The 20,234-nt window shown below is 39.3% G+C and overlaps 1 protein-coding gene across 10 annotated transcripts in view; it reads right to left on the bottom strand.

The window, feature by feature from the left end:
• LOC103226253 (protein C-mannosyl-transferase DPY19L1) overlaps window positions 1–20,234 on the bottom strand; it is a 104,902-nt gene that overhangs the window by 18,018 nt on the left and 66,650 nt on the right. For 5 of the 10 annotated variants that reach the window (XM_073008982.1, XM_073008980.1, XM_073008985.1 and 2 more), the window contains 5 exons: window positions 18,599–18,674; window positions 16,386–16,445; window positions 15,775–15,855; window positions 5,184–5,268; window positions 2,974–3,170 (listed from right to left, as the gene is read on the bottom strand). In XM_073008982.1, coding sequence (XP_072865083.1) covers window positions 2,974–3,170; window positions 5,184–5,268; window positions 15,775–15,855; window positions 16,386–16,433 — 411 coding nt within the window. In that variant the 5' untranslated portion in view covers window positions 16,434–16,445; window positions 18,599–18,674. The remainder of the gene's footprint in view (window positions 1–2,973; window positions 3,171–5,183; window positions 5,269–15,774; window positions 15,856–16,385; window positions 16,446–18,598; window positions 18,675–20,234) is intronic. The other 5 variants (XM_073008989.1, XM_073008988.1, XM_073008984.1 and 2 more) reach the window with 2 other exon arrangements.

Genomic DNA, 20,234 nt, shown 5'->3' with positions numbered 1-20,234 from the left:
TAATAATAATAATAATAAACAAAAATAAATAATTTCCCCAAGTGTTTTGCAGAAGACATTCAAACCACAGCACTAGTCCATTGTCAGTTACGTGGATGCAAATATCTTCTTCCAGTTTGCGGGTTGGCCTTTTGCTTTCTTTACAGTATCTTTGGATGAACAGATACACATGTGGGTCTTTTTCTTCTTCTTCAAGACAAGGTCTCACTCTGACGTTCAAGCTGGATGGTTGAGGCTACAGTGGCGTGATCATGATTCACTGTAGCCTTAACCTCCTGGGCTCAAGTGGTCCTCCCACCTCAGCCTCCTGATTAGCTGGGACTACAAGCATGTCCTCCCATGATGCCTAGCTAACTTTTTTGAGTTTCTGTAGAGACAAGGTTTTGCCACATTGCCCAGGCTGGTCTCCTCCTCCTGGAATCAAGTGATCCTCCTGCCTTGGCCTCCCCAAGTGCTGCGATTACAGGCGTGAGCCACCACAAGCAGCCTGGGTCCTTCTCAAGATATTTCCTCCTATTCCTTTGGTCAATTTTACTAACTCTGCATTAAAGCCATTCTGTCTTTGTTGTTGCTTTATAACTCAATAATTTATAATTTTATAATGGGGGGAGACTTTCTACACAATGATACTGATAATCTGTGCTGGCCAGAATGGCATATCTCATTGTGGAAAAGGCAAAAATAGGTCACATCCCAGTTTTATAAATAAGGAAATAAGGTCAAACCCAGGACTGCTGACTTTTAATTGAGTTTTCACTCCATCTCCCTAAAAACTTCCTATCACTATATAAATCAAAAGTGCTGTTTGAGGAAAATAAGGGGCTGGCTTTGCTGCGTGTATTCAATCATTTCTGCTCAACAAACGTTAATTCCGTCTATTTTAGCAGTGATCAGATACACAGGCATGTAGACACTCTTTGTGAAGTGCTAGGTACGTGTAAGCTATTACTATTATTATCATTGTGGTATAAGAGATATATCTGGGGCCAGGCACAGTGGCTCACGCCTGTAATCCCAGCACTTTGGGAGGCCAAAGTGGGCAGATCACGAGGTCAGGAGATCGAGATCATCCTGGCTAACACAGTGAAACCCTGTCTCTACTAAAACTACAAAAAATTAGCCGGGCATGGTGGCACGTGCCTGTAGTCCCAGCTACTCGGGAGGCTGAGGCAGGAGAATCATTTGAACCCAGGAGGCAGAGGTTGCAGTGAGCCGAGATCACACCATTGCATTCCAGCCTGGATTACACAGCGAGACTCTGTCCAAAAAAAGAAAAGAAAGAGATCTATTTGGATCCTAGCACTTTGGGTGGGTGGATCACTTGAGGTCAGAAGTTCAAGACCAGGCTGGCCAACATGACAAAACCCCGTCTCTACTAAAAATACAAAAATTAACCAGGCGTGGTGGTGGGTGCCTGTAATCTCAGCTACTCGGGAGGCTGAGACAGGAAGAATCACTTGAACCCAAGAGGCAGAGGCTGCAGTGGGTTGAGATCACGCTACTGCACTCCAATCTGGGGTGACAGAGCAAGACTCTATCTCGAAAAAAAAAAAAAATCGGCAAAAGACGTGAACAGATACTTCTTAAAAGAAGACACATAAGTGGCCAACAAGCACATGAAAAAATGCTCTATATCACTAATCATTAGAGAAATGCAAATCAAAAAAACGACGACATAACATCTCACACCAGCGAGCATGGCTAATCCTAAAAAGTCAGAAAATAACCGATATTGCTGAGGTTGTAGAGAAAAGGGAATGCTTATACACTGTTGGTGGGAATTGGGAATGTAAACTAGTTTGGCCACTGTGGAAAGCAGTTTGGAGATTTCTAAAAGAACTTAAAAAGAACTACCATTCAATTTAGCAATCCCATTACTGGGTATATACCCAAAGGAATATAAATCATTCTACCAAAAACACACATGCACATATATGTTCACTGCAGCACTGTTCACAATAGCAAAGATATGGAATTAACCTAGATGCCCATCAATGGTAGACTGGATAAAGAAAATGTGGTCCATATACACCATAGCCATAAAAAAGAATGAAATCATGTCCTTTGCAGCAACATGGACAGAGCTGGAGGCCATTATCCTAAACCTAAGCAAATTAACACAGGAACAGAAAACCAAATACCACATGCTCTTTTTTTTTTTTTTTTTTTTTTTTTTTTGCGACAGAGTCTCACTCTGTCACCCAGGCTGGAGTGCAGTGATGCAATCTGAGCTCACTGCAACCTCCACCTCCCAGGTTCAAGTGATTCTCCTGCCTCAGCCTCCTGAGTAGCTGGGATTACAGGCATGCACCACCACACCCAGCTAATTTTTGTATTTTTAGTAGAGATAGGGTTTCACCATGTTGCTCAGGCTGGTCGTGATCTCCTGACCTTGTGATCCTCCTGCCTCGGCCTCCCAAAGTGCTAGGACTACAGGCGTGAGCCACCACCCCAGCCACCACACGTTCTTATTTATCTCACTTTATAAATGAAGTCCACATGGACACAGAGGGGAATAATAGACACCGGGCCTACGTGAGGGTGGAGGTTGGGAGGAGAGCAAGGATCAACAAACTTTCTATCAGGTACTATGCTCACTACCCCGGTAACGAAATCATTTGTACATCAAACCCCCGTGACATGCCTTTTACCCATGTTACGGACCTGCACATGTACTCCCTGAGCTGAAAATAAAAGTTGAAAAAAAAAAAAACTCCCTTTGGGGAAAAACTCACTTATCTGCCCTCCCCAGCGATGGCTCATTGATGTAATTCAAACAGTTTCCCACCATCTTTAAGGAAGCAAATGACTCTTTCCCATTCCCCTTCTTTCTCATAGTACTGCCCTTCTCCTGGCCCCAGGCTGCTGGAGAAACCGAGGAAAGCAGACACGGCCCTACCTTCCAGAAGCCTTAGGAGCACCACAGCCATGGGCATGGGAAGGATGCCCTTGGGATTCTCGCGAAAGATTTACCTGTGAAGGGCAAAGTCCAGTGAGACCAGGATGGCAGCTCCAGGTAGAAGGACAACAGAGAGGAAGGAACAGAGGATGAAGTCCCTGTGCCAGGAGGCTTCCTGCAGGGGGAGGTGTGAGGGGTTGCTGGAGGTGAGGAGAAGTCACGCGGCGCAGGACGCTGTAGGTGCCTGGGGAGCAGTGGAGGCAGTGAAGAGCTGTCATCAGGAAAGCGACATAGGAGACGTGCTGTTTCATTTATTTATTTATTTATTTTTGAGACAGAGCCTTGCTCTGTCACCCAGGCTGGAGTGCAGTGGGGCGATCTCTGCTCACTGCAACCTCCACCTCCCGGGCTCAAGTGATTCTCATGCCTCATCTTCCCAAGTAGCTGGGATTACAGGCACGTGACACCATGCCTGGCCAATTTTTTTTTTTTTTTTTTGTATTTTTAGTAGAGACGGGGTTTCACCATGTTGGTCAGACTGGTCTCGAACTCCTGACCTCAGGTGATCCGCCCACCTTGGCCTCCCAAAGTGTTGGGATTACAGGCGTGAGCCACCGTGCCAGGCCTCGAGATGTGCTGTTTTAGAAAGATCTGTCCTCACAGACGCATGGAAGAAGCTAGGAATGAGGGAGAGAAGAAATGAGGAGAAACAGGCCCGACTCCTCCCAGGTGAACCTCCTCCCTTGGCCTCCCAGGCCCTCACTCCTTCCGTTCCCCTCATTTACTAGGAGAGGAATTGTGTCCAGAGCGCCCCAAAACCTGAAGGCAGAATGCAGTCCTGGATTGTTGTGGAACTTGGCCACGTTTTAAAAGAGACCTTGCTGAGCCCATGTCCTGAATAAAATGAAGGAAATGGACTCCTGGCTTCCAAATATTTCTTCAGATGGGAGACTGCTCAAACAAAGTCCTGCCCTGATAAAATGAGGAGTACGGCAGCAAGGGGGCGCTCCCCCAGCACGTGGCGGTCCGGGCTCCCTCACTGAGGGATCTGTGACTCAAGGTTTCCAGCACTCTAGCTGGCTTTCCTGCTTCAACCACGTTCTTTTTTGGGGTGTATTTGAATATTAAGCTAATACTTATTTCATTGCTTTAAACGAGGTGTGCTTTTGAGAAGCATGGTCAATACAGCAGGAGTGAATGTTTTTATGCCCCTGTAGCTTAATAAGGAAAGCATAATTCATTTAAAATGGACTGACTCCCATCCTAAATTCTTATATTAAAGAAATAATCCAAAAGGAAAAAGAAAAGTTATAAGCATGAAGTTCTCTGTCACAACATTTTACATAATAGTGAAAATTGGGAACCACCAACAGAGAATCGAGTTACGCACTTAAGTATAATACTAAGTGTGATACTCAGTGTGATGATGGACAACTAATAAAACATGCATTGTGAGGCTGGGTTCAGGGACTCACACCTGTAATTTCAGCACTTTGGGAGGCCGAGGTGGGTGAATCTACCTGAGGTCAGGAGTTTGAGACCAGCCTGACCAACATGGTAAAACCCTGTCTCTACTAAAAATATAAAAATTAGCCAGGCATGGTTGAGGGCACCTGTAATCCCAGCTACCCAGGAGGCTGAGGCAGGAGAATTGCTTGAACCTGAGAGGCAGAGGTTGCAGTGAGCTGAGATGGCACCACTGCACTCCAGCCTGGGGGACAGAGTGAGACTGTCTTGCTCACACCGATAATCTCAGCACTTTGGGGGTCCATAGCAGGTGAATCACTGGAGCCCAGGAGTTTGAGACCAGCCTGAGACTCCATCTCTATGCAAAAAAAAAAAAAAAAACAAAAAACAAAAAACAAACGGCCGATGTGGTGGCTGGCTGGGTGTGGTGGCTCCCACCTGTAATCCCAGCACTTTGGCAGGCCGAGGCGGGTGGATCACCTAAGGTCAGGAGTTCGAGACCAGCGTGACCAACATGGTGAAATCCCATCTCTACTAGATACAAAAAATTAACCAGGCGTGGTGGTGCATGCCTGTAATCCCAACTATTTGGGAGGCTGAGGCAGGAGAATGGCTTGAACCGGGAGGTGGAGGTTGCAATGAGCCAAGATTGCACCACTGAACCCCAGGCTGGGCAGCAAGAGTGAAACTCCGTCTAAATAAATAAATAAATAAATAAATAAAATTTTAAAACAAACAAACCAATCATTGTGAATGCTGGGGGAAGGTAGAAAAGAGGAAAATGCAGAATACAAAATTAGACAAAGGGACGAGGCACCTGGGAGAATAGGAGTCGAACTCGCTTCCGTCTTCATTTCTTCTTCTCTTCTTCCTGTATTTTTTCTCCATTTCTTCCACAAGAACTGTGAGAACATGGGAAATGAGCTGATTTATTAGGGTGATTTACTACAGTGATTTTCTTCTGCTTTTAAGTTGTTACTCTTTGGGAGGGCAGGAGCTTAGAATCCAAGTGCAATAAAAGGTAGAGAAGACGCTGTGTGTGGCTAAAAGCAGCGCAGAGCTTCCTGGGCCATCTCAGCTAGACCAGTGCCTTTTTCTTTCCCCCTGGGCCCTGAATATATCTCCATCACCTTCCTGAATGCCATGGGGTAACCATCTGGTTTTGAAACAAGCTGTGAGGAGCCTGGCACGTAGTAGGCACTCGATGAAAACTGTGACAATAACACAGCGTTCCTTTGTAATGCAGAGCTCTATTGTTTTGGCTTTCAGAGAAGGCAATGTAACTGACATACTGAGATCATTAAACAGCAAAGGAACGAAGAAGGCAAAAGAAAGCAGTGCTTTCAACTATTTCTGTTTTCCAGAATACTTGTTGAGACTGTAAAAGGAGATTTAGAATCACAAAAAGTAGGCCAAGGGTAAGAAAAACTCTTCATACCCAAGAGAATTCAGCTGACCAAATTAAGTCTAATCCAGAATAAACAGCTCTCATCTGGAAATCTAGCAGTTCCAGAAAGTACTGTCCAAGGGGAAAAAGACTCACAATGTTGATCTGCATAATTATATAACCCCTTAAGAAAGAGGCAGGAAGCACTATGGTGCTGGAGTGCACAGGGAAAATCAAATGTGAGCACAAGCAAAGCTGGGCTCACTCGAGAAAATAACAGTTCTCAGCCCTCAAAGAAGAGGACTTTGTTACTGAAGAGAATCGGGCTCATGTGCCCTTTCTCATGAATTTGACCAACCTCAGTGTGTTTTCTCTGTGTTCACCGGACGTCCAAAACCTAAAACAAAGTTTCTATTATCAACTGCCTCCAGCAGAAATTACACAAATAGTCATGTGAGGAGTACTGCACAGGAAGGAACACACTGGAAACTAAACTGAAGCTTGGCTATTACAAACAGGTCAAGGCTATTCATGTTGGTGTTTTACCAAGAAAAGCATAATCACTATCCCCTTAAAAGCCAATTAAAACATCAAATATAAACGAAATCCGGCCGGGTGTCGTGGCTCATGCCTGTAATCCCAGCACTTTGGGAGGCCTAGACGGGTGGATCACCTGAGGTCAGGAGTTTGAGACCAGCCTGGCCAACATGGCGAAACCCCGTCTTTACTAAAAATATAAAAATTAGCCGGTTGTAGTGGCGTGCACCTGTAGTCCCAGCTACTCAGCTAGGCACTGGTCTAGCTGAGATGGCCCAGGAAGCTCTGCGCTGCTTTTAGCCACACACAGCGTCTTCTCTACCTTTTATTGCACTTGGATTCTAAGCTCCTGCCCTCCCAAAGAGTAACAACTTAAAAGCAGAAGAAAATCACTGTAGTAAATCACCCTAATAAATCAGCTCATTTCCCATGTTCTCACAGTTCTTGTGGAAGAACTGGAGACTGAGGCAGAAAAATTGTTTGAACCCGGGAGGCAGAGGTTGCGGTGAGCTGAGATCACGCCACTGCACTCCAGCCTGGGTGACACAGCGAGACTGTCTCAAAAAACAAACAAACAAACAAAAAACCCCTAAATGCCAGATGGGAAGAGGAACTTAAAACATAACTTTCTTTCTCCAAAATATGTAAAAATCCAGGCTTGAAATTAAAAGGGGCTTGAAGAGAGATCTATACCCCATGTTCATAGAAGCATTTTCCACAGAAGCCAAAGGATGGAAATAAACTAAGCAGCCACTGACAAATGAATGGATAAACACAATGTGGTATATCCATGTGAGAGGGAAATTCTGACCCATGCTACAAAATCAATGACGCTTGAAGACGTATTTCATGAAATAAGCAAGTCACAAAAAGACAAATACTATTATATCTGATTCTGATGTAGAGCAGGTGAGCCCCAAAATTGGGGCTTGCCCCAGAACTAAGGTTCTTGGCTTCGCCCAGGAGAGAATTCAAGGGTGAGCTGGCGGTGTTAGGCAGCAACTTTTATTGAAGTGGCAGTACACAGCAGCAATAGCAGAGGCACTGCTCCTTGTGAGGCAGGGCTTCCCCAACAGGCTGTGTGCCCAGAGCAGCAGTTCAGAGGCAGGTCTGCAGTCATATTCATATCCAGTTTTAATTATATGCAAATTAAGGGGTAGATTATGCAGAAATTTCTAGAAATAGATTAACTTCTGGGTCATTGGCTCATGCCATGGAAATAGGTGGTAACTTCCAGGTGTTTTCATGGCAATGGTAAGCTGACAATGGATCTGTCTTATGGAAAGGTGCTTTCGCCTCTTCCCTGTTTCAGATAGTGTTCAATCTGGTCTGGAGCATGAGCCCTGTCTCTAGAGTTGAGTCCCACCTCCTACCTCAATTCCGCTCCTATGTGGCACCCAGAGCAGTCAAATTCTTAGAGACAGAAAGTAGAATGCTGGTTACCAGGAGGTAAAGGGAGCCAGAATGGGAAGTTAGTGTTTAATGGGTACAGAATTTCAATTTGGGAAGATAAAAAAGTTCTGGAAATGGATCATGGTGATGGTTATACAACACTGTGGAGGTACTAATATCAACAAACTGTACGCTTTAAAATGGTTAAGGTTGTAAATTTTATGTTAGGTGTATTTTACCTCAATTTTTTTCTTTTTTGAGAGAAGGCCTCACTCTGTTGCCTAGGCTGAAGTGCAGCAGTGTGATCATGGCTCACTGCAGCCTTGACCTCTGGGCTGAAGCAGTCCTCCTGCCTCAGCCTCCCCAGTAGATGGGACCACAGGCCAGCACCTCCATGCCTCTTTTTTTTTTTTGAGAGATGAGGTGTCATCATGTTGCCCAGTCTGGTCTTGAACTCCTAGGTTCAAATGATACTCCCACCTCAGCCTCCCAAAGTGCTAAGATTACAGGCACCAGTCACTGTGCCCAGCCTACCACAATTTTTTCTTTAAAAATTCAGGCTTGATTCCACAGAGCCTTTGTTTAATGATGGGAAAGGTCCTAATTTTATGTCTTCTACTTTTCCTGGGGATATTACATGTTATTCTCTATACGTGTTAATTTTTAGTTAAAAAAAAAAAAACTCTGTTACATTCTGCTTAAAAAAGAGAAATGTCTTCTACTTTTCCTGGGATATTACATGTTATTCTCTGTATGTATTAATTTTTGGTAAATAAATGACTCTGTTACATTCTGCTTAAAAAAAAGAAATACAGGCTGGGCACAGTGGCTCATGCCTCTAATCCCAGCACTTTGGGAGGCTGAGGCAGGCGGATCATGAGGTCAGGAGATCAAGACCATCCTGGCCATGGTGAAACCCCGTCTCTACTAAAAACACAAAAAAATTAGTCGGGTGTGGTAGCAGGTGCCTACAGTCCCAGCTACTCGGGAGGCTGAGGCAGGAGAATGGCATGAACCTGGGAGGCAGAGGTTGCAGTGAGCCGAGATTGCGCCACTGCACTCCAGCCTGGGCAACAACAAGACTCCATCTCACAAAAAAAAAAAAAAAAAAAAGAGAGAGAAAGAGAAATATATATTTCTCAATACATAGGAGTCCACCTAAAAAAATTATAAAGAGGTTGTTCTTTCTGTACCCCCTCTCTGTGAACCTCTTGTAATACCTCATGCCAATAATGAGAGTAGTTATGCAGGTCAAATTCCTTACCGATAATGCTCCATCTTCTAACCATCAGTGAAAATTAATCTTTTTGTTTCATTCACTCATCCAACGATAAGTGATCACTAACATATATTGAACAATTACTACACTATGTGCCAGGAGATGTGCTAACAACTTCAAATGCATAATAGATATTTAGTTACTCTTATTAGTAGATAAGTCTTCCCAATTTTTGCAGGAAAAACTTGAGCCGAAGTAGAACTCAAATTTAGATCAAGCTGGGCAAAGTGGTGTAAGCCTGTAGTCCCAGCTATTCAAAACGCCTCCGAGGCAGGAGGGTTGCTTGAGGTCAGGAGTTCAAAGCCAGCTTGGGCAACACAGCAAGACCCTGTCTCAAAAAAAAAAAAAAGGATCATAATCATGCTGCTATAAAGACACATGCACACATATGTTTATTGCGGCACTATTCACAATAGCAAAGACTTGGAATCAACCCAAATGTCCATCAGTGACAGACTGGATTAAGAAAATGTGGCACACATACACCATGGAATACTATGCAGCCATAAAAAAGGATGAGTTTGTGTCCTTTGTAGGGACATGGATGCAGCTGGAAACCATCATTCTTAGCAAACTATCACAAGAACAGAAAACCAAACACCACATGTTCTCACTCATAGGTGGGAACTGAACAATGAGATCACTTGGACTCGGGAAGGGGAACATCACACACCGGGGCCTATCATGGGGGCGGGGGGGGGATTGCATTGGGAGTTATGCCTGATGTAAATGATGAGTTGATGGGTGCTGATGAGTTGATGGGTGCAGCACACCAACATGGCACAAGTACACATATGTAACAAACCTGCACGTTATACACATGTACCCTAGAACTTAAAGTATAATAATAATAAATAAATAAATAAATAAATAAATAAATAAATAAATAAAAAAGGATCATACCTAACATACGTAATTCATCACACTCAAATGGCCAGAGAGCTTTAGAGCTGGGAAATACACTTAGCAATCTTCAAGTTCAGATGCCCTCATTATTGCTTACTTTCTTCTATTATGAAAAATTTCAAATATATTCAATAGCAGTCAAAGAGCATAATAAACTTATTTTTATACTATAGTAAAACTATAGTAAACCACTCAGTGTCAATAATTATCAATGTATGGCCGATCTTGTTTCATATTTACCCACACTCATTTTCCTCCCGATATCTCATATAACATTTTTTGCTGTTTTTTAAACTTTTTATTTGGAAATAATTTCAAATTTACAAGTAAGTTGCAAAGATGAAAATAATAAAAAGAACACCCATTACCATTTACCCAGATTCACCTGTTAACATTGTATCCCCTCTGCTTTATTTGTACATGCTATCTCCCCCGGCACAAACACACACACACACACTTTTTTCTGAACTATTTGAGGCTACATTATAAACATCATTATCTTTTACCCCTAAATACTTAATGTGTATTTCCCAAAAAAAGGACATTCTCTTATGTACCATGGTACAGTTATCAAATTCAATAAATGTAAACTAATTCAATCATTTTATTTTCTCTACCACTTGTATTCCAATTTTGTGAATTGACCCAATAATGTTATTTTTTTTATTTTTTATTTTTTTCCTATAGAGATGGGGTTTTGCCATGTTGCCCAGTCTGGTCTTGAACTCTTGGACTCAATCCATCCATCCACCTTGGCCTCTCAAAGTGCTGGGATCAGAGATGGGAGTCACTGTACCCGACCCCAATAATGTTCTTTACAGCATTTCTTTTCCCTCCATTACAGGATCCAGTTTTAGGTCAGGTATTGCATTCAATTGTCAGTTTTATTTTATTTTATTTTATTATTTTATTTTATTTATTTTTGAGACAGAGTCTCACTCTGTTGCCCAGGCTGGAGTGCAGTGGTGATCTTGGCTCACTGCAACCTCTACCTCCCAGGTCAAGCCATTGTCTGGCTAATTTTTGTATTTTTTGTAGAGACAGGGTTTCGCCATGTTGGCCAGGCTGGTCTTGAACTCCTGACATCTGGTGATCCACCCACCTCGGCCTCCAAAAGTGCTGGAATTACAGACATGAGCCACTGCACCCAGCCTGTCAGTCTCTTTTAATTAAGAAAATTTTGGCCTGGCGCAGTGGCTCATGCCTGTAATCCCAGCACTTTGGGAGGCCAAGGCAGGCAGATAACAAGGTCAGGAGATCGAGACCATCCTGGCTAACATGGTGAAACCCTGTCTCTACTAAAAATACCAAAAAAAAAAAAGGAAGAAAATTAGCCGGGCGTGGTGGCAGGCACCTGTAGCCCCAGCTACTCGGGAGGCTGAGGCGGGAGAATGGTGTGAACCCAGGAGGCGGGGCTTGCAGTGAGCTGAGATCGCACCACTGCACTCCAGCCTGGGTGACAGAGCAAGACTCCGTCTCAAAAAAAAAAAAAGGAAAAAAAGAAAAAAGAAAATTTCCCAAACCTTTGTCCTTTATGACATAGACTTTTTGGAAAAATAAATTCCTCTTTCTTTCTCCTTTTAAGATGTTCCTTGTGTGGAGGTTGTCTGCTGTTTCCTTATGATTAGATTCAAGATGTGCACTCTTGGCCAGTATACTGACTAGGTGATATTGTGTCCTTTACAGGGTATCACATCTGGAGGCATATGATGGCCAGTGTCAATACTGATCACCAGTTAAGGTTGTTGCCTGATTTCATCCCTGTACAATTACTGTTGCCTGATTTCATCCCTGTACAATTTCACCCTTGTACAATTTCTTTCTTAGAGATAATTAACAGTCTGTGGGGCAACACTTCAAGATCAAGAAATATCCTGCTTATCATCAAAATTTCCTCTAGATTCAGCATCTGTAATTAGTTACCTACTGCTATTATGCCAAATCTTAGTAGCCTAAAACAACAGGTATTTGTGAACTCAGACAGTTCCTATGGGTCAGGAATTTGGCAGTGGCTTGGCTGGGTGGTTCTGGCTCAGGGTCTCTAATGAGGTTGCATTTAAGCTGCCAGCCAGAAGCTGCAGTCATCTGAAGGCTTGCCTGGGGCTGCAGAATCTACTTCCAAGATGATTCATTCACATGCCTGGCAAGTTAGTGCTAGAACTAAGGCCTCAGTTCCTTATCACATGGAATTTTCCATAGGGCTACTGGACTGTCATCATGACATGACAGCTGGCTTCCCCTAGAGAAAGAGATCTCAGAGAGAAAGCAAGGAGAAAGCAGTGCCTCCTGTGACCTACTCTTGGAAGTCATACACTGTCACTTCCACCATATTCATTCTATTTGCCCACATTCAAGGGGAAAATTAAGCATTAACTTCTTTTTTTTTTTTTTTTTGAGACAGAGTCTTGCTCTGTCATCCAGAAAATAACTAGAAATTGCTTTAAAAATTCTTTTGATTAGAAATTAAATATCATAAAACTTAAACTTTTAAAAAACCACAAATAGCCAATCTATAAGATACATAAAAAAGTACTACATACTCATAAGAAAATTTTAGCTTTAAAAGCATTGATCAGAAAGTAAGAGAGCTGAAAACAACAGAGCTAAGCATTTCCCTTGGGCATCAGAAGAGAGGAAATAAGAAGAAGTAAGAATAAGGACAGGAATTGGTGACAAAGAGAAACACAACAAAACCAGAGGACTAAAAAAAGGTATAACTTTAAAAATATTAAAACAATAGACCTCTACAGCAAGTCTAATAAAGGAAACAAAAGATGCAAACAAAAAGCAAAACAAAAAAAGGCAGAAATAACTATGGACTCAACATAACTAAAATAAGAATAGTAGGCTACATAGTTTGCTAATAAATTGTAAAACCTAGGTAAAATGGATACATTTCTGGAAAATCATAAAACACCAAAACTGGCACAAAAAGAAACAGAAAACTTGAATAGAACAAAAAGCATTCAAATATCTGAAATACAAATCAAGTATTTTCCCTCCCAAAAAGCCCTAGACTGAGATGGTTAACATAGATAAATTATTAAACTTTCAAAAAAATCTTTCCCAAGTTGCCAGAAAGTAGGAAAAATTTTTTAAAAAGACCACCAAAAACAAACAAACACAACAGCTCTTAATAGGAGACCAATATTAACTCTAAATCCAAATAAGGAGAAGCCAACCAAAGAACAAAAAGATCACTTCCCATATATGCATATACACAAAAATTCCAATAAGAATTTTAACTGACTAAATTCTAAAAGCATTATCCATTTGATAACATATATAAAATGTGCAAAATTCCTCTAAAGACATAAACTACCAAAGTTCACTCCAGATGAACTGGAGAGATACCTAATGAAATTGAATTTGTAGTAAAAAAAAAAAAAAATCTACCTACAAAGAAAGCTCCAGGCTGTGAGGGCTTCACTGTCAAATTCTACCAAACATTTAAGGAAGAGATAATACCAATTAGACACAAAAATCTCTCTGAAAACAGGAGACAGAACACTTGCAAATAACTTTAGGAGATGACATTACCCTGAAGCCAAAACCAGACAAAATCATTACAAGAAAAGAAAACTACAACAAATATTCCTCATGAATAATAGACGAACATCCTTAAAAATATTAGCCAACCAAATCCAGCAATATAGAAAAGAAATACTACATTTGAGCAGGTGAGGTTTATCCCAGGATACAAGCTAGATCAACACTCATATATCAAAAAATGTGTCGACTTCCAAATATGGCAGACTGAAGAAACTGGTATTTCCCATTCTCCAAAACAACTTTAAAATTGGACAAAATTATTTAAAAACATACTCATAACAGGTTCTAGAAATTAACCAAAAGGAAGCAACAACGTGGGAAGCATTCATTCATAAAAAACGGAGAAACTCTGGGTAAAAACAGTGGGAGTCTGCGGCATTTTTACCTAGGTTGCTTCCATCCACCTCGGCACGACCCCCATCTCCCCCATACTGTTAGTGCAACAGTTCTTTTGAAGGCGGCAGGACAGACTGCGGCTGGTCATAAAAAGAACTTTCACCACTGGAGCAGGCTGACCCGATTTGGGGCGGACAGCTAAAAGCCTACGCTCAGAGGCACTGTCAGTAAAAGTAGAGAACTCAGTAGGAAATGAAAGGGTTGGTAGCCTTGCCACTCTCTTCCTTTAACTAATGTCGAAATTAAGAATTTATGAGCCAATGCCCTTGATCAACGTTACATATTTCTAAAAATACTCAAGTTACAACTAAGTTATTTCTAATTTGCAAATAACATAGTTTATAGCATCTTGTTTTGGCTCTGGCATAATTTTAGGCGATGACAGAAAATGACGATAATCGCTTTAACCTGAATTAATACCTTAACTGGCTCATTTTCCCCCAGTGAGGAAAACAGATTCCATAAATGCAGGACTAGGGTTATTTTACTTGTCTTTCTGCTTGTGCTCTGCATACTGGCTGACTCACCCACCTTTCAGCTGTCATCCTCAGATGACTTCCAGGATCCTTCCCTAATGTTCCTCCTGTGTATTCCTGAAGCACTCTGTACTTAATTTTTTATCATAGCCTTTATTACGCTGTATTATAACTGCTAGAAATTGGTCCTATTTTCTGAATTTTCTGCTAGACCATACCTTACTCAGTTTTGTATCTCTAGGATACTTTCCACTGTCAGGCAAACAGAAGGTACTGAATGAATGAATGAATGAATACATTTTCAACTATAGTTTTATAGTTTTAAAAGTCTTTCCACAGATTGTAGACCACCCATTTAATGGTCTATGTGTTTTCAATCTTTTAATCAAAAACAACACTTGTTCTTATGAAAACCTATATGAAAGAGATTAAGGTTAAACTGCCCTGGGTAAAAGAGAGGCTAGGAAATGGGGGAGTAGACAGCCCTCAGGGAAGAGTCCTGGGAAGTCCTAGGACTTCACACAACCCAGTTTCAAAACCATAGTATTAATCTAGTACAGAAAGAAAAATAAAATCCTATAATTTTATTTTTCTTTCTGTACTGTATATATAAAATCAAATATAATTTATATATAAATAAAATCCTATAATTTTATTTTTCTTTCTGTACTGTATATATAAAATCAAATATAATTTATATATAAATAAAATCCTATAATTTTATTTTTCTTTCTGTACTAGATTAATAAATTTATTTTTAGTAATAAATTATTTAAATTTATAATTTATTACTAAAAATAAATTATAGGAAAAAAAGTAGTTTATTTTTTCCATGTTGGCTCTTGTGCTATTTTTTTAAATTAAATCTTTGACAGCCTCCTGACTTAGGATTTGCTGATTAAAACACCAAAATAAAATAGGCAGAGCAATTATGGACAAGGAAAATCCTTAAAATTATAAGACAGACTTCTCCATTTTATGTTCCCTTCTACCCTAATACCAAAAACAAACAAAAATCTTCTCTAAATAAGACTAACTTGGATTAAATTATCTATAAAGGCTTATAAAAGCCTTTTACAAGTAATGACTTGAAAACTGGGGAGAAAAAAGAATGAGACTATAATACGATCTCCAGTTAAGGCTCTGAAGATGGTGTCTTTACCAGTTAAAAAGAAGCTAGAGAAAAATGTCTGTATAGACCTTAAAATTTGATCTTTAATCTCTAGAGTTTTCCTGCTTTAAAATTTAAAAATTTTAGTGATATAAAAGGACAAATAAGAGATTGTTTTAAGAAACTAATTTTGGAGAACAAAAATCTATACACAATTACATTTACTTTCTATTATATTAAATACATAAAATAATAGGTGAACAGACTTCATCCTAGAATTTCATTTAATAGTGATACGTGAATAATTCAATTTATTCTTAGCCTATTCGATTCTTTTCAAGTCCTTCAAGTTTAAGCAAAAAATGCACTTACATCATCTGCAATACCAAAAATTTTAGATGTCAAATATTTAAGTATGACAGTTCCAAATAACCAAAAACATCCTTGAATAACCTAAAAAAAAAAGAAAACAAAAATAACTTTGATGCTTCATATTCCATAGACATAGGCTAGGAAGAAAAAAATAAATACTTTAATCATACATGAAATACATATTGCTATCTACAAGAGAAAATGCTAAAAAATGCATCTCAATTTAAAATCAAGCGTGTTGCTCAAAATCAAGGGGCAATAACTAAAAATAAAAATATAATCATACAATCTTATCAAAATTAATATATTTTATAGAAGATTCACACAACCACTGCAGTTAAATTCCCTTTAACAGTTTCTTATACATGCACTGTTTCTCAGATGAAACACGAGTAATAAATAAAACTGGAATTTTTTAACTACATACCCAGGATTCACTTTAACTTGTTTCAAAAAAAGGGCAATTTGGTACATTAAAATTGAGCCCTAATACACTATGAAACTGTTGGATCCCCTGAATTACATAGATCATTTCTTAAAAGTAAAATATAAAACCAATGATATATTTTAGAGAAGAAAAAACATAAGCATTAAAATAGATTGATTCTTACCCATAAACTAAGTTCAGATATATTTATTTTCAGGAAATGTGGTTTCATTGCCAGATTACCCTGAGTAGAAAAAATAACATAGTATACACAGTTACTATTTATAGACATAAATACAAGTACCAAAAAATTCTTCTAAATAATAAGATACTCAAGTATCTAAAATTTAGCACACAGTCGACTTTCTCACATACCATCCACATGCTCATTTCTACAGTCAGTGACTTCAAGGTATAGCCCTATTATCCAAACAAAGTCAACTAGGTGAGTGCACGACTTTTTATTTAAAGTTGAAAAAGGAAATCACCATATGTAAATGTCTACGACTGATTTGACATATCTGATTTATTTCTGAGCCACGAGGTATATAATATTTTCAGAATTTTGGACAGCAGTCATACAGGCATAAGATTGTCCTTTAGCTAAAAATTACTGACTCAGGGTAAACAACAAATGAAATTTTAATGGATAAACTAAATACTTCTCTTGTCAAATCTTAAGTATTTTCAGGTAGTAACGCTCCCAAACTGTATTACCCTTGGGGAGCTAAAACTACTTCAAACATGGTAAAAATACGATTAGAGATCAAAACATAAATACTTGAAACCAAATTAAATCTTTTTGGAAGTTTCTGAATACCTGAGAATACAAAATGTGATACGATTCAGGTTTCAAAGTGATTAATTTTAAATATATGCAAATGTGTGTTTATAGTTAAATATGCACAAACATGCTGTATTCTCTGTTATCATTTATTTTTATACACCAGAATATTCAATGGTTTCCCTGTCCATAGTACCAAGATTCATGTACTTGATCCTGGGTGATAGCAGTACATGACAAAGTACATATGTAAAACATACAACTGAGTACTTTGTCACTTTGACACAGAACAGAAGAACTATTCTTATTAATCCCAAAGTTATGACTTTTCTTGTTGTTGCTGAAAATATACCATAATGCTAATTGCTAATTTCTGTAGCTAAGTATACTCAAGGCACAACCTGAAAAGGGTGGTGGCCCAGACCGGGAAGAGGCATATTTTTGAGAAACGGGTTTTTAAATAAATATTATTTGTAAAATAAATGAAAACAGAGGTTTCAAATGTAATGGCTTCTAGAAATTAAGAAACCCCAAATGATCTGAGTAACTTAATTACTCAAGAAGTAGAATACATTCCAATTACAACAGTGAAATACGCTTTTAAAGTCATCGGAAACTAAAGCACATGCACTTTAAACATAAGAAATAACAAGTTTGCAAAACATTTTAATAGAAACCCACTAAAAAAAAGGCAGTCTTTAAATTTCAGAAGACTTTTAGACCTACAAAGTCATCCCGCCCGTCAGGCACAGTGGCTCACACCTGTAATCCCAACACTTTGGGAGGCTGAGGTGGGCAGATCACCTGAGGTCGGGAGTTTGAGACCAGCCTGAGCAATATGCAGAAACCCCATTTCTACTAATAATACAAAATTAACCAGGCATGGTGGCATATGCCTGTAATCCCAGCTACTCGGAAGGCTGAGGCAGGAGAATCGCTTGAACCCAGGAGGAGGAGTGAGCGAGATTGCGCCATTGCACTCCAGTGTAGGCAACAAGAGCGAAACTCCATTAAAAAAAAAATAATAGTAACACAACACAACACAACAAAACAAAAAACAAAGTCATCCTGCCAAATGTAGCAGAAGGAATTAGATAACCTTCCACCAATTTGTTCTAATTCTGTAAAAGAATCTCTCCATAATCTAAAGCTGTTCTCGGTAGTGATTTACAAAATAAAATTGAATCATCACCTTACTTACACCTTCTGAATAAGTCCATACAAGTAGACAAGGGGCAAAAACCAAAACAAAACAAAACAAAAACCCTAGGTAACCAAGGCCTTGATCTTCTGATCACAGTGGAATGAAGAGGGGTGGCTACGATAAGATTGCAGTTTGAGGAAAGGGGTTCAAAAAGTGGAGCAGGAGTTGGATAAAAATGGGAAGGAGGAAGGGAGAAGAAAGCATAGAAATCTTTCTGAAATGATACTTTGTTTTTGTTTTTTTTTCCTGTTTTAGAAGTGAGTACTTGAACACCATCACATCTAGAATATTCAGTAAGACACTTAAGATGGTTCCTACAGAAAACCCTCATGAATCCTAAGCCAGTGAAGAAGAAATTGTTAAACCATTAGTTTCAAAAACAGCCATGTAAGTGTTAAGGAATACTTACCCAAATAATTACCAAAGAAGGATAATAACAACATTGAGTTCCCAAACATCAAAACAAAACAAAATGCAAGAGAAATCTGGAAAAAATCCAAGAAAAAAATATAAGTAATGCACATTAAAAAAAAAACTTTGTTTTTTATTGTGAAATTTGTACATGCCCATAATAAAATTCAAACTGTTCAAAAGGGACTGTAAGACTAAAACAGCCCATTCTCCACACCACACTTCAAACTCCCAGACAGAACCATCATCAGCAGTTTCCTGTGCATCCTTCCAGACAATATGTATAAATTCTAGTGTATATATTTTGTTAAACCACAAATGGACACTTACCCTACAAGCTATACTATTTTCTTGCTTTTATTTGTAATACGTTTCAGAGAGCTTTCCATATGCATGCAAGCCAATCTAATAATACATTCTGCCTAAGAACTGGAAAAAGTATTCTATTCTATAGATGTACCCTAATTTATTTCACTAGTCCTTTGAATACTGCTAAACACTTAAGTGCTTTCCACTTCTACTTTGTTTTGTTTGGATTTTCCTAATAAAAACACTGGATAAGGATAGATATCCTTATGTGTATACTTTATGTACATGTCAGTACATTTACGAATAAATTACTAGAAGTGAAAATGATGGATCAAGGATATACACATCTTTAAATTCAATACAAATATTGACAAACTGGCCTACAAAAAGATTGTGCTAAGTCACTTTTCCACCAACTGGTCAGGAAAGTTCCTATGGATATATATTCTTGCAACACTTATTCCTCTTTTAAATACCTGCCAATCCAGTAGGGAAAAAATGTTACCTCATTGTTTCACTTTTCCATTCTTTTAATAGATGAGACACAGCACCCTTTATTCTATTTGCCGGTTATGTTGTCTTGTGTGTATGTGTGAACTGCTTTTTCCCACTGCTCATCTGTCTATTGGGCTTTCATTATTTTCCTTAACAGTTCTCTTCATATATTACAGAACATAGCCCCAATATCCAGAATCTACAAGGAACTTAACAAATTTACAAGAAAAAAACAAACCCCATCAAAAAGTGGGTGAAGGATATGAACAGACACTTCTCAAAAGAAGACATCTGTGCAGCCAACAAACGTATGAAAAAAAAGCTCATCATCACTGGTCATTAGAGAAATGCAAATCAAAACCACAATGAGATACTATCTCACACCAGCTAGAATGGCGATCATTAAAAAGTCAGGAAACAACAGATGCTGGAGAGGATGTCGAGAAATAGGAATGCTTTTACACTGCTGGTGGGAGTGTAAATTAGTTCAAACTATTGTGAAAGATTGTGTGATTCTCCAGAAGATTCTCCAGAATCTAGAACCAGTAGTTGACCCAGCAATCCCATTGCTGGGTATATACTCAAAGGATTATAAATCATTCTACTATAAAGACACATGCACACATATGTTTACTGCAGCACTGTTCACAACAGCAAAGACTTGGAACAAACCCAAATGCCCATCAATGACAGACTGGATAAAGAAAATGTGGCACATATACACTGTGGAATACTATGCAGCTACAAAAAAAGGAGGAGTTCATGTCCTTTGCAGGGACATGGATGAAGTTGGAAACCATCATTGTCAGCAAACTAACACAGGAACAGAA

Source organism: Chlorocebus sabaeus, chromosome 21, assembly GCF_047675955.1.
Source record: "Chlorocebus sabaeus isolate Y175 chromosome 21, mChlSab1.0.hap1, whole genome shotgun sequence".
Taxonomy (NCBI): domain Eukaryota; kingdom Metazoa; phylum Chordata; class Mammalia; order Primates; family Cercopithecidae; genus Chlorocebus; species Chlorocebus sabaeus.
This window is presented reverse-complemented; position numbering and strand designations above follow the sequence as displayed.